At 48.1% G+C, this 15158-nt stretch overlaps 1 protein-coding gene across 1 annotated transcript in view; it reads left to right on the top strand.

Moving 5' to 3' along the window:
• LOC129702011 (nuclear receptor subfamily 0 group B member 1-like) overlaps positions 1 to 14871 on the top strand; it is a 19952-nt gene extending 5081 nt beyond the window's left edge. The window contains exon 2 of the mRNA XM_055643495.1: positions 14006 to 14871. Within this exon, the coding sequence (XP_055499470.1) occupies positions 14006 to 14247 (242 nt within the window). The 3' untranslated portion in view covers positions 14248 to 14871. The remainder of the gene's footprint in view (positions 1 to 14005) is intronic.
• The last annotated feature ends 287 nt before the right edge of the window (positions 14872 to 15158 follow it).

Genomic DNA, 15158 nt, shown 5'->3' with positions numbered 1-15158 from the left:
AGGACTTTCATATGAAGAAAGACTGGATAGACTTGGCTTGTACTCGCTGGAATTCAGAAGATTGAGTGGGGGGATCTTATAGAAACTTACAAAATTCTTAAGGGGTTGGACTGGCTAGATGCAGGAAGATTATTCCCGATGTTGGGGAAGTCCAGAACAAGGGGTCACAGTTTAAGGATAAGAGGGAATTCTTTTAGGACCGAGATGAGAAAAACATTTTTCACACAGAGAGTGGTGAATCTGTGGAATCCTCTGCCACAGAAGGTAGTTGAGGCCAGTTTATTGGCTATATTTAAGAGGGAGTTAGATGTGGCCCTTGTGGCTAAAGGGATCAGGGGGTATGGAGAGAAGGCAGGGATGGGATACTGAGTTGGATGATCAGCCATGATCATATTGAATGGCGGTGCAGGCTCGAAGGGCCGAATGGCCTACTCCTGCACCTATTTTCTATGTTTCTATGTTTTTAAAACCCACGCTGTCACAGGGAGAAGGTACATACATTCAGCTCCTGTAGTCAGGATCGAACCTGGATCTCTGGCGCTGTGAGGCAGCAACTCTATCGCTGTGTCACCGTACCACCCAGAGTAAGGACAGAGGAATACATCTCATCCTAGAGCCATAGATCCATAGAGCCATACAGTGTGGAAACAGGCTCTTCGGCCCAACTTGCCCATGCCGACCAACATGTCCCATCTACACTAGTCCCACCTGCTTGCGTTTGGCCCATGTCCCTCTAAACCTGTCCTATCCATGTACCTGTCTAAGTGTTCTTTAGAGTCACTGCCTCAACTACCTCCTCCAGCATCTTGTTCCATACACCCACCACCCTTTGTGTGAAAGAGTTGCCCCTCATGTTCTTATTAAATCTTTCACCTTAAATGTGCTCTGGTTCTTGATTCCACTACTCTAGGCAACAAACTCGATACCCAACCTATTCCTCCCACGATTGCTTCTTCTTCTTCACTGATTTTATCATTGTTTAAAAGACAATTGGACAGGTACATGGATAGGACAGGTTTAAAGGGATATGGGCCAAATGTGGGCAGGTTGGGCTAGTGTACATGGGACATGTTGGTAGGTGTGGGCGAGTTGGGCCGAAGGGCCTGTTTACATATAACCATATAACATATAACAATTACAGCACGGAAACAGGCCATCTCGGCCCTTCTAGTCCGTGCCGAACACTTACTCTCACCTAGTCCCATCTACCTGCACTCAGACCATAACCCTCCATTCCTTTCCCATCCATATAACTATCCAATTTATTTTAAAATTAAAATCAAACCTGCCTCCACCACTTCCACTGGAAGCACATTCCACACCGCTACCACTCTCTGAGTAAAGAAGTTCCCCCTCATGTTACCCCTAAACTTCTGTCCCTTAATTCTCAAGTCATGTCCTCTTGTTTGAATCTTCCCTACTCTCAGTGGGAAAAGCTTATCCACGTCAACTCTGTCTATCCCTCTCATCATTTTAAAGACCTCTATCAAAACTGACGGAGTAATACGGTGTGCCTCCAAGACCCTATGACTCTATATCAGTTATAATAAAATAAACAATATAATTCTCATCCAATTGCCATATTAACTTATATCATCTCAACTTTCTGGAGTCTTGAGGGGGTTGAATTTGCAGAGTCCAAAGTATTAAGTCTCGTATAATTTAATTTAATTTAGAGATACAGCGTGAAAACAGGCCCTTCGGCCCACCGAGTCCGCACCGACCAGCGATCCCCGCACACTAACACTATCCTACACCCACAAGGGATTATTTATTTACATTTACACCAGGCTAATTAGCCTACAAGCCTGCACGTCTTTAGAGTGTTAGAGAACAGGGCCGTACATCGCCCGGCGCGGCTTCATGGCCGCGGGACAGTCCAGCGCACGCCGGGGGCTCCAACTTCGTGACATTTAGACCGGGAGCGGGGCCAAACATCGCCCGGCGCGGCCTAAAATGGCCGTGGGGCTCACCAGCGCCCGCCTGGGGCTTCGACATCGGGAGAGAAATGGAGAACAGGGGAGAGAAAAGACTTTGCCTTCCATCGCAGTGGGTTCACTGTGATGGATGTTTTTGTAAATTGTGTGTGTGTGTCTGTAGGAAATTGTCTTTGTTTGTATGACTGTCGAAACGGAGTTTCGTTTGAGCCTCGCTGAGGTTCAAATGACATGTAATAAATATTGATTGAAACCGGAGCTCCGGGAGAGAACCCACATGGTCATGGGGAGAAGGTACAAACTCCGTACAGACAGCACCCTGTGGTCAGGATCAAACCCGGGTCTCGGGCGCTGTGAGTCAGCAACGCTACCGCTGCGCCACCGTGCATCCCCCTTCACAAGAAGTGAGCCATTCATCGCAATTTTCCAATAGCATTTGCTGAAGACGACTGAGACAGGCACGTTCCGAAACCTTCCAAGGTGCCAATCAGATCTGAAGGCCAGCGCTCTCTGCCAAGGTTCTACAAATAATTTCCACAACACACTGCGGAACAATTCTTTCAGCACCTTCAGAAAGGAAATGCCCCTTTTCCCTTGTAAAAGGTTGAAAACAAACACTCACATCCTTGGGCGGCACGGTGGCGCAGCGGTAGAGTCGCTGCCTCACAGCGCCAGAGACACCGGTTCGATCCCGACCACGTTCTCCCCGTGACCTGCGTGGGTTTTCTCAGAGATCTCCGGTTTCCTCCCACACTCCAAAGACGTACAGGTTTGTAGTTTAAATGGCTTGGGTTCGTATTCTTGGAAAAGTGTAAATTGTCCCTAGTGTGTGTAGGATAGTGTTAATAGAAACATAGAAACATAGAAAATAGGTGCAGGAGTAGGCCATTCGGCCCTTCGAGCCTGCACCGCCATTCAATATGATCATGGCTGATCATCCAACTCAGTATCCCGTACCTGCCTTCTCTCCATACCCCCTGATCCCTTTAGCTACAAGGGCCACATCCAACTCCCTCTTAAATATAGCCAATGAACTGTGGCCTCAACTACCTTCTGTGGCAGAGAATTCCAGAGATTCACCGTGTTCAAGAAGGAACTGCAGATGCTGGAAGATTGAAGGTACACAAAATTGCTGGAGAAACTCAGCGGGTGCAGCAGCATCTATGGAGCGAAGGAAATAGGCGACGTTTCGGGCTGGTCTGAAGAAGGGTTTCGGCCCGAAACGTCGCCTAGATTCACCACTCTCTGTGTGAAAAATGTTTTTCTCATCTCGGTCCTAAAAGATTTCCCCCTTATCCTTAAGCTGTGACCCCTTGTTCTGGACTTCCCCAACATCGGGAACAATCTTCCTGCATCTAGCCTGTCCAGTCCTTAAGAATTTTGTAAGTTTCTACAAGATCCCCCCTCAATCTTCTAGCGAGTACAAGCCGAGTCTATCCTGTCTTTCTTCATATGAAAGTCCTGACATCCCAGGAATCAATCTGGTGAACCTGATTGTGCGGGGATCGCTGGTCGGTTCAGACTCGGTGGGCCAGAGGACCTGTTTCCGCGCCGTATCTCTAAACTAAACTAAACTAAACCGGATATTTTGCTTGGGCAGCTTACAACCCAGCGGTATGATCATTGATGTCTCTAACTTCAAGTTACCCTTGCTTCCCCTCTCTCTGTGTCCCTCCCCCACCCTAGTCATATTCATAAGTGATAGGAGCAGAACTGGGCCATTCGGCCCATCAAGACTACTCTGCCATTCAATCATGGCTGATCTATCTCTCCTTCCTAACCCCATTCTCCTGCCTTCTCCCCATAACCCCTGCCACCTGTACTAATCAAGAATCTATCTATCTCTGCCTTAAAAATATCCATTACCTTGGGGTTTAAGAAGAAACTGCAGATGCTGGAAAAACAAAGGTAGACAGAAGTGCTGGAGAAACTCAGTGGGTGCAGCGGCATCTGTGGAGAGAAGGAAATAGGCAACGTTTCCTTCGCTCCATAGATGCTACTGCCCCCGCTGTGTTTCTCCAGCACCTTCGATTGCCTTGGCCTCCACAGCCTTCTTGTGGCAATGAATTTCACAGATTCACCACCCTCTGACGAAAGAAATTCCTCCTCATCTCCTTCCGAAAGGAACGTCCTTTAATTCTGAGGCCCAGACTGCCCCACTAGTGGAAACATCCTCTCCACATCCACTGTATCGCCCATGAGTTGGCCTTTTCTGACGCATTGCGTGGAATATTAGGTTCAGTTATGGTCCTGAAGAAGGGTCCCGACCCAAAACGTTGACTGTCCATTCTCTCCATAGATGCTGCCTGACCCACTGAGTTCACTATGTTTTCACTTAAGATTCCAGCATCTGCAGTTTTACCAGACTTTAGACCAGACTTTAGAGATACAGCGCGGAAACAGGCCCTTCGGCCCATCGGATCCACAATCATCCCTAGAATTTAGGAGATTGAGAGGGGATCTTATAGAAACTTACAAAATTCTTAAGGGGTTGGACAGGCTAGATGCAGGAAGATTGTTCCCGATGTTAGGGAAGTCCAGGACAAGGGGTCACAGCTTAAGGATAAGGGGGAAATCCTTTAAAACCGAGATGAGGAGAACTTTTTTCACACAGAGAGTGGTGAATCTCTGGAACTCTCTGCCACAGAGGGTAGTTGAGGCCAGTTCATTGGCTATATTTAAGAGGGAGTTAGATGTGGCCCTTGTGGCTAAGGGGATCAGGGGGGTATGGAGAGAAGGCAGGTACGGGATACTGAGTTGGATGATCAGCCATGATCATATTGAATGGCGGTGCAGGCTCGAAGGGCCGAATGGCCTACTCCTGTTCCTAATTTCTATGTTTCTATGTTTCTATCCCGTACACTCCCACAACCCTACACACACTCGGGCGTCTATTAATCTACAAACCTGTACGTCTTTGGAGAGTGGGGGAGGAACCCGGAGCACCCGGAGAAAACCCACAAGGTCACGGTGAGAACGTACAAACTCCGCACCGACAGCACCCGAGGTCAGGATGGAACCCGGGTCTCTGATGCTGTGAGGCAGCAACTCTTAAAATATCTTGGCGACTTAAAATATCTAGCATTTGATGGTGGGAAAACTTACAAGTGCTGGAAAATCCCAGCAGGTCCAAGCGCGGGCAGTTCTGGTCACGTCATTACAGGAAGGGCGCGGAGGCTTTGGCGAGGAGGCTGAAGATATTTACCAGAATGCTGCCCGGAGTTTTACGGAATGTTCGCTACGGGGAGAAGTCGGAAAGACTTGGATTGTTCCCCCTGGAACGCTGGAGGTTGAAGGGAGACCTGACACAAGTAAATAAAATGATGCGAGGTGTAACATATAAACATAGACAATAGGTGCAGGAGTAGGCCATTCGGCCCTTCGAGCCAGCACCGCCGTTCAATATGATCATGGCTGATCATCCAAAATCAGTACCCCGCTCCTGCTTTCTCCCCATATTCCTTCTTTCCCTTCGCCCTAAGAGCTAAATCGAAATCTCTCTTGAAAACATTGAAATCACAGTGTCGATAGGGTAGACAGCAAGAACCCTGTCAATTTCGTTCACTTTAGTTTAGAGATACAGCACGGAAAGAGGCCCTTCAGCCCACGGGGTCCGCGCCGACCAGCGATCCCCGCACACTAACACTATCCTATACCCACTAGGGTCAATGTTTACATTTACACCAAGCCAATTAACCTACAAACCTGCACGTCTTTGGAGTGTGGGAGGAAACCGAAGAGCTCGGTGAAAACCCACGCAGGTCACGGGGAGAACGTGCAAACTCTGCACAGACAGCACCCGTGGTCGGGATCGAACCCAGGTCTCCGGTGCTGCATTCGCTGTAAGGCAGCAACTCTACCGCTGCTCCACCATGCTGTAATGTGTTGTGATTTACTTTGCAAATATTAATGGGCATTCAAATGCTGTAGGGCAGAGGGATAAGGTTTGAGAGGGCAAACACAGAGGGCAGTGGCTGCCTGCAACACAGCACCAGGAGGTGGTGGTGGCTGATTCAAAAGTTACAGGTTCGTTTAATTTATTTCATTTTAATTATGCAGCTCATGAAGAGATAAATGTGCAAACGGAAATAAATATACAGTTTCAGTTTAGTTTATTGTCACGTGTAACGAGGTACAGTGAAAAGCTTTTGTTGCGTGCTAACCAGTCAGCGGAAAGACCATAGGTAATTACAATCGAGCCGTCCACAGCCATTGAGGGCCTAACGTTTAGTGCAAGGTAAAGCCAGCAATATCCGATCAGAGATAGTCCGGGTGTCATCAAAGATAGTAGTTCAGGACTGCACTCTGGTTGTGGTAGGATGATTCAGTTGCCTGATAACAGCCGGGAAGAAACTGTCCCTGAATCTGGGGGCGTGGAGGTGTATATGGAATGTACATGAAACATATAAGATTATTATTAAAGGTTTGGACACGCTAGAGGCAGGAAACATGTTCCCGATGTTGGGGGAGTCCAGAACCAGGGGCCACAGTTTAAGAATAAAGTGGAAGCCATTTAGAACTGAGATGAGGAAACACTTTTTCACACAGAGGGTGGTGAGTCTGTGGAATTCACTGCCTCAGAGGGCGGTTGAGGCCGCTTCTCTGGATACTTTCAAGAGAGAGCTAGATAGGGCTCTTGAAGATGGTGGAGTCAGGGGTTATGAGAAGAAGGCAGGAACGGGGTACTGATTGGGGATGATCAGCCATGATCACAGTAAGCGGCGGTGCTGGCTCGAGGGGCCGAATGGCCCACTTCTGCACATTGTCTATTGAACGGGCTGCCAGAGGAGGTAGCTGTGGCAGGTACTATGACAACTTTTAAAAGACATTTGGACAGGTACATGGATAGCAAAGGTTTGGAGAGATATGAGCCAAACGCAGACAAACGGGGCGAGCTTAGATGGGGCATCTTGGTCAGTATGGATAAGTTGGGTCGAAGGGCTTGCTTCCATGCTGTATTAGTCTATAACTCTGATAATTGAGACACCAGTTAAAACTAGGAGAGATTGCTTCTCTCAGTGGCTATTGAATTCTTTGCTTGCTAAGTCTATTCAAGGCTGACTTTTGAAGTGTAGGGCGATTCGGTTATCTTGCTCAAGTGTGGAAGTAGACTAATTGGTCACGATGTCACAATCTTTCTTGGAACCTCTGAAGTTCCTATTCTATAAGGTTAGGTTCTAACTCAAATGACCAGAGACAAATACATTAAAAGTCTAACAATTGTTAAGGGGCATAAAATGAAATAATTTTAGAGGCTGCTGAACCATTTATGTTTTCTCTGTTTCTCTGTATATACAATACAATGTTGGACAATGCAACACAATAACACTTTATTAGCCAAGTATGTTTTGCAACATACGAGGAATTTCATTTGCCAAGTCAGTCATACCAATAAAAAGCAACGGGAGACACAAAACACATTTTAACATAAACATCCACCACAGTGACTCCTCCACATTCCTCACTGTGATGGAAGGCGAAAACAAGTTCCATCTCCCAAGAATCCCGCCTTGGGGCTCGTCGAACCTTCCGTGATATTTGGCCATCTTACTCAGAGTCCCCCTCCGCAGCGCAGGACAACAGGATTTTTCCCATCGATGAAAAATAAGAGTTATTAGTGTTTAAACAATGTTGAGATTCTCTCACCACGCCCCTTCTGGAGGGACTAAAAAATCTGGAAGTGTTGAGTTGCCTCAGTCAGTCTCTGCAAGATGGGGGAACGAAAGGGTCACGTCTCTCAGTCTGAGCTGTGAATAACACTGAACACATGTCTACAAAACTGTGAGTGTGGTTTTACTGACCTTGAGTGCCCTTGATGAGGTTTGAAAATGAAAATGTGGTTGGTTTGAAGTGAAGCACAGCTAATGGCTGTTGGTTTGAAGTGACGCACTGCAAATGGCTGTTGGTGGTGTTTACTTGACAACTTCCTGTTTGCACGGTATATTGATTTTAGATAAAACGCTACCACATACGGCTGTGATTTTTGACCATCTTACTCAGTCCACTTTCCTCACTGTGATGGAAGGCGAAAAAAAAGTTCAATCTCTTCCCTTCTTTGTTCTCCCGCGGTCGGGGGCCTCGAGCCTCCCACTGACGGGGCGATGTTGACTCCCGCAGACAGAGGCGCTTGGGCCCTCCGCGTTGAGGCGATCAAGCTCCCGAATCAGGGGGATGTCAGCGCCCCCGTGCCGGGCGATCGGACCCCGGGTCGGGGAGTCGAACCTATAGAATGCATCTCTAGTGATACTGCAGAACCAATGATATTTTAATTGGGAAACAACTATGTTAAATTCTATGGTCAACAATATGGAGCATGTAGACCATGGAAGATAGTACAGCACAGCACAGCAACAGGCCATTCGGCCCACAATGTTTGCACTGAACATGATGCCAAGATATCATCTCTCTGCACGTGATCAATATCCCTCTAATCCATGCACTTCCCTGCACCTCTTAAACACTGCTAATTTATCTATCACACGTTGGTGCAGCGGATGCTGTCTGTACGGAGTTTGCACGTTCTCCCCGTGACCCGCGTGGGTTTCCACCGGGCGCTCGGGTTTCATCCCACACTCCAAAGACGTGCAGGTTTTTTCGGCTTCTGTAAATTGTCCCTAGTTTGTAGGGAAAGATGCAAAATGCTGGAGTGACTCAGCGGGTCAGGCAGCATCTCTGGAGAAAAAGGACAGGCGACGTTTTGGGTCGGGACCATTACTCAAACTTCACGAGTGTGAACGGGTGATTTCTGGTGAACTGATGAGTTACTATCCTACACACTACAGAAGCCAATTAATCTACACACCCGGAAACCTGCGCGTCTTTGGCATGTGGGAGGCAACCGGAGCGCCCGGACAAAACCCACGCTGTCATGGGGAGAACGTACAAACTGATGATGGTGGAGGCAGCTTTTTAGAGATACAGTGTGGAACCAGGCCCTTTGGCCCTCCAAGTCCATGCCGAACAGTAATATGTACATTGAAATGCCACAAATATCCTATGGAATGAGAGAGGGGCTCCCACTTTGTAATATTTTCAGGCAAGATCATCTCTGACCCCTCTCACCCTGGCCACAAACTCTTTGAATCACTTCCCTCTGGAAGGCGACTCCGGATTGTCAAAGCCGCCACAGCCAGCTTTTTTTCCACGAATAGTAGCTCTACTCAATAACCAAGTCTGTAGCCTCCTTTTGCTCTGGTATGTTGTTCCATTCACATGTTTAAACTGTAATGTTTTATTCTTATTGTTATAATGTTTTTATGTTTTATCGTTAACTGTTACCGTATGTCGTCTTGTCACTTGCGAGCAGAGCATGAAGGCAAATTCCTTGTATGTGTCAATAAACTTGTTCATTCATTCATTCAAGTATAGAAGTTGGGAGGTCATGTTGCAGTTGTATTAGATGTTGGTGAGACCGCATTTAGAGTATTGTGTTCAGTTCTGGGCACCATGTTATAGGAAAGATGTAATCAAGCTGGAAAGGGTACAGAGAAGATTTACGAAGGTGTTGCCAGGACTAGAGGGTGTGAGCTTCATTGAGAGATTGAGCAGGCTGGGTCTCTATTCCTTGGTGCGCAGGAGGATGAGTGGTGATCTTATAGAGGTGTACAAGATCATGAGAGGAATAGATCGGGTAGATGCACAGAGTCTTTTGCCCAGAGTAGGGGAATCGAGGACCAGAGGACAGAGGTTTATGGTGAAGGGGAAATTATTTAATAGGAATTTGAGGGGCAACCTTTTCACACAGAGGGTGGTGAGTGTACGGAACAAGCTGCCAGAGGAGGTAGTTGGGTTATAACACACATGAAGAAACAGTTAGACAGGTACATGGACAGGACAGGTTTGGTACATGGACGCTGGCGGATGGGACTAGAGTAGTTGGGACATGTTGGCCAGTGTGGGCAGGTTGGGCCGAAGGGCCTGTTTCCACTCTGTATCACTCTATAACTCTATTTGTCAGACATTGACTCTCTGCTCCCCCCCCCCCCCCCCCCCCCCCCGCCTCACACCCCCCCCCCCCCCCCCGCCTCACATGCTGAAAGTTAAAGACCATTGTGTTCCCTCAGCCCAGTTTGATGTACATGGATTGACTGCACTGATTGATAACAGCAGGTGGTTTGTAAAGGTAACGCTACTCTGTACAACGTCTGCAGTCACGGCTGTAGCTACCCGATTTGCAAAGGAATTGATCCATGTACAGTAGCTGTATATTAGTAACTTGCACACAATCTACTGACCCCTTAGAATTCTGGTCCTGAACTTCCTTCCAAAGAGGAATTGGCCATGTCTGACTGGCCCAACCCTTCTACCGCAACTAGAGAGCAGTCCTGAGCTACCATCTTATTGCAGGCCCAGTTCAGTTTAGTTTATGGTCACGTGTACCGAGGTACAGTGAAAAGCTTTTTGTTGTGTGCTAACCAGTCAGCGGAAAGACGATACATGATTACAATCGAGCCATTTAAACTGTACAGACACATGATGAGGGAATAACGTTTAGTGCAAGGTAAAGCCAGCAAATCCGATCAGGGCTAGTCCGAGGTAATAATAATAATAATAATAATAACTTTATTTATAAAGCGCTTTTAGACAACATCAGTTACCACAAAGTGCTGTACATGGGAAGTCAACAAAAAGTTATTACAAACTACTAAAACCATTAAGACGACAGGACTATAAAAACAGAAAAAATTAAATGACATTAAAAGCACTAAAAACAGGAACAATGTCTCAGCCAGTGTCGAAAGCCAGTGAATAAAAGTGAGTTTTTAGGGAGGATTTAAAGATGGACAGTGAAGGGGCCTGTCTGATCTGCAGCGGCAAGGTGTTCCAGAGTGCCGGGGCAGCAACAGAAAAGGCTCTATCCCCTCTGAGCTTCCGCTTAGACCTTGGTACCTCAAGGAGCAGCTGATCCGCTGACCTGCTCCTTGAGGCACCGGGCAGGAGCATATAGGTGGAGCAGCTCAGAGAGGTAAGGCGGGGCGAGGCCATTCAATGATTTAAAAACAAATAAAATAATTTTAAAATGAACTCGAAAGTGCACTGGGAGCCAGTGAAGGGAGGCCAAAATTGGCGTAATGTGCTCCCTCTTTCGAGTTCCGGTTAAAAGGCGAGCGGCAGCATTTTGGACCAACTGGAGACGAGCCAACGAAGCTCGTGAGACTCCAGAATATAGAGGTAGACAAAAATGCTGGAGAAACTCAGCGAGTAAGGCAGCATCTATGGAGCAAAGGAATAGGCAACCAGTCTGAAGAAGGGTCTCGACCCGAAACGTCGCCTATTCCTTCGCTCCATAGATGCTGCCTTACCCGCTGAGTTTCTCCAGCACTTTTCTCTTCCTTCGATTTCTCCAGCATCTGCGGTTCTTTCTTAAACAAGGGTAGTCTGAGGTTCACCAATGAGGTAGATAGTAGTTCAGGACCGCTCTCTGGTTGTGGTAGGATGATTCAGTTGCCTGATAACAGCTGGGAAGAAACTGTTCCTGAAACTGAACATTTTGCCTGATGGTTGAGGGGAGAAGAGATAGTCACCAGGGGTGCGACTGGTCCTTGATGATGCTGCTGGCCTTGCCAAGGCAGCGTGAGGTGTAGATGGAGTCAATGGAAGGGATGTGTATGAAAGAACTGCAGATGCTGGTTTAAATCGAAAGTAGGCACAAAATGCTGGAGTAACTCAGTAGATCAGGCAGCATTTCTGGGGAGAAGGAGTGTGTGACGTTTTCGGGCCGAGAATGTTTTGAGTGATGGTCTGGGCTATTTCCACAATTTGACCCTTGGACTATCTTTGATTGGACTTTGCTGGCTTTACCTTGCACCAAACGATATTCCTTTATAATGTATCTGTACACTGTAAATGGCTCGATTGTAATCCCCGCACACCCTACACACACTAGGGAAAATTTAGATTCATATCAAGCCAATTAACCTACAAGCCTGTACATCTTTGGAGCGGGAGAGGAAATTGGAGATCTCGGAGAAAACCCACGTGGTCCTGGGGAGATAGCACAAACTCCGTACAGACAGCACCCGTTGTCAGGATCGAACTGGCGCAGTAAGGCAGTAGCTCTACCGTTGTGCCACCGTGCCGCCCTTGTTGGCACTCACTCAAGTAAACGCTGGCAAAGGTCAGGTTGAGGCTGGGATTGACACTGCGTAATTGCTGGCAAAACTCATGCAAAATCCGCGGCGTTGCGATGCCTAGGGCGTGGACTGGACTTTGACTATGGCGCCAAATAACTGGTGCCTTTAGCATGCGGTCCACGTAGACTAGATCCGTACACTTTGCTCATCGTAGATTGTGTTTCGGTATGGCAATGCTCTTCTGGACTGTTTGTGAGAAAAGGATCTCACTGCGTTTGGGCTCATGACGAGAAAGACCCACTGGACGTTGAACATTCTCAACGCTGAGCGAGTTTGGTGCGTACAAGGAAGGTTACATGACGTTCTTCTGGAAGGTCACGTGTGGAGATGCAAGAAGGCACTGCGGTGGAGTTGCCGCCTCACAGCGCCAGAGACCCGGGTTCGACCCCGACTACGGGCGCTGCCCGTGCGCAGTTTTTACGTTCTCCCCGTGACCTGCGTGGGTTTTCTCCGGGAGCTCCGGCTTCCTCCCACACTCCAAAGACGTGCGGGTTTGTAGGTTAATTGGCTTTGGGTAAAAACTGTAAATCGTCCCAAGTGAGCAGGAACGGGTTGACTGCTAGTTGGCGTGGACTCGGTGGGCCGAAGGGCTTGTTTCCATGCTGTGTCTCTGACCGTCGAATAGTGAAAGGCCTGGATAGAGTGGATGTGGAGAGGATGGTTCCACTAGTGGGACAGTCTAGAATTATAGGCTATAGTCTCAGAATAAAAGGACTTTCCTTTGGAAAGGAGATGAGGAGAGGTTTCTTTGGCCAGAGGGTGGTGAATCTGTGGAAATCATTGCCACAGACGGCGGCTGTGGAGGCCAAGTCAGTGGATATGTTTAAGGCAGATATAGATAGATTCTAGATTAGTACGGGTGTCAGGGGTTATGGGGAGAAGGCAGGAGAATGGGGTTGAGAGGGAGAGATAGATCAGCCATGATTGAATGACGGAGTAGACTTGATGGGCCGAGTGGCCTAATGCTACTCCTCTTCCTTATGATCTTATGAATATTTGACCTTCTGATGTACCTGGAGCCTGCGAGCTGCTTGTTTAGTTTAGAGATACAGCATGGGCCTGTTTCCATCTTCCAATCAATTCAAACTGATATCTGAATGGCAAATTCTGCTCCTATAATGTATATGAACGTTTCGGGTTGGGACCCTTCTTCACCCTGATCGCCAATCTGCTCCAATCGCTTACGAACGAGTGAAGGGAGTTGCCATCTGTAATTGGCTAAGTAAGAACTGCAGATGCTGGAAAATCGAAGGTAGGTTGGTGGATGCAAAGACGACATCCAAGTTTAGCGACCTTATTTATTAAGACAATAGCTCCTTGGCTTACAGGTCTCTGCAAACACGACAACGGTGGGCAGTAACACAACTGTGGCGCCAAAGCAAAATCGCACGAAAACAGCCGCCCCTCCCAAGTCACGTGACCGCGGCTTCCGAACGCCGGGTTCGATACCTGCGCTCGCCAGCAGGCGCTGTTACAGTAGACAAAACATAGAAACATAGACAATAGGTGCAGGAGTAGGCCATTCGGCCCTTCGAGCCTGCACCGCCATTCAATATGATCATGGCTGATCATCCAACTCAGTATCCTGTACCTGCCTTCTCTCCATACCCCCTGATCCCTTTAGCCACAAGGGCTAAACTGCTGGAGAAACTCAGCGGGTGAGGCAGCATCAATGGGGCGAGGGAAATAGTCGATGTTTCGGGATGAGACCCTTCTTCAGACTCATCCCCCAATATCTCCCTTCGACCCAACTTGCCCATACTGACCAACATGTCTCAGCTACACTAGCCTGAAGAAGGGTCTCGACCTGAAACGTCGCCTATTCCTTTGCTCCATAGATGCCACCTGACCCGCTGAGTTTCTCCAGCATTTTTGTCTCCCTGTCACCTGTAACTGGCGGCCTAATCCTAATGGATATGTGTTTTGTTTCCGCAGACGTGTCGGGCTTGCGTTGCCCACAACACATCCTGTGCCTACAACAGGAGGCTGAGCAAGCGCTGACGGAACACACCCAGTGCATCCACCAGCAGGACACACGTCGCCACGGCCAGATAGAGCTGGCGCTGGCCTCCTTGAGGGGCATCAGCCCCCACATCGTCACGCAACTCTTCTTCCGACCTCTGATCGGAAACGTCCAGATGAACGCCCTGTTGGTGGAGATGCTCAGCGCCAGCTAGTCGCCCGCCAGCGCAAGAACAAACCCTTCCTGGGACCAACGACAACCCTTTCTGCTGGAGATGTTAACTTATTTATCACAGTTGTGTTTTGCAGATGTTTACATATAAAGTGTTTTAATTGTGCCCCAGCTGTGTCTCAAGTACATGTTCCAAATGCGGAGTGGATGCATTAAGGTTGATGTAATACCTACCTGCGGTGTGAGACTTAATGTGCAGTAATTAATAAATGCATCCTAACCAACAGACCACATCAAACTCATCCCCAATATCTCCATCAAGATTCATCCTCATTACATGCCTTGTATTTATTGTCGTAGAGTGATACAGGCCCTTCGGCCCAACTTTCCCATACTGACCAACATGTCCCAGCTACACTAGTCTCACCTGCCTGCATTTGGCCCATATCCCTCTAAACTTATCCTATCCATGTACCTGTCTAACTGCTTCTTAAAAGTTGGGATAGTCCCTGCCACAACTACCTCCTCTGGCAGCTCGTTCCATACACCACCCTCTGGTTATCCTGAAGGAAAAACAATAACATACGCACACAAACTTACACACACACTCACACATGCACGCACGCACACACGCGCACACACACACACACACACACACACACACACACACACACACACACACACACACACACACACACTCACACACTCACACATGCACGCGCGCACACACACACGCACGCACACGCACACACACACACTCACACATGCACGCACGCACACACACGCACACACACGCACACACACGCACACACACGCACACACACGCACACACACTCACACATGCACGCACGCACACACACGCCACACACACGCACACACACGCGCACACACACACACACACTCATACACACACGCACGCACACACACACGCACGCACACGCACGCACGTAAACA

Source organism: Leucoraja erinacea, chromosome 12, assembly GCF_028641065.1.
Source record: "Leucoraja erinacea ecotype New England chromosome 12, Leri_hhj_1, whole genome shotgun sequence".
Lineage (NCBI taxonomy): Eukaryota > Metazoa > Chordata > Chondrichthyes > Rajiformes > Rajidae > Leucoraja > Leucoraja erinaceus.
This window is presented reverse-complemented; position numbering and strand designations above follow the sequence as displayed.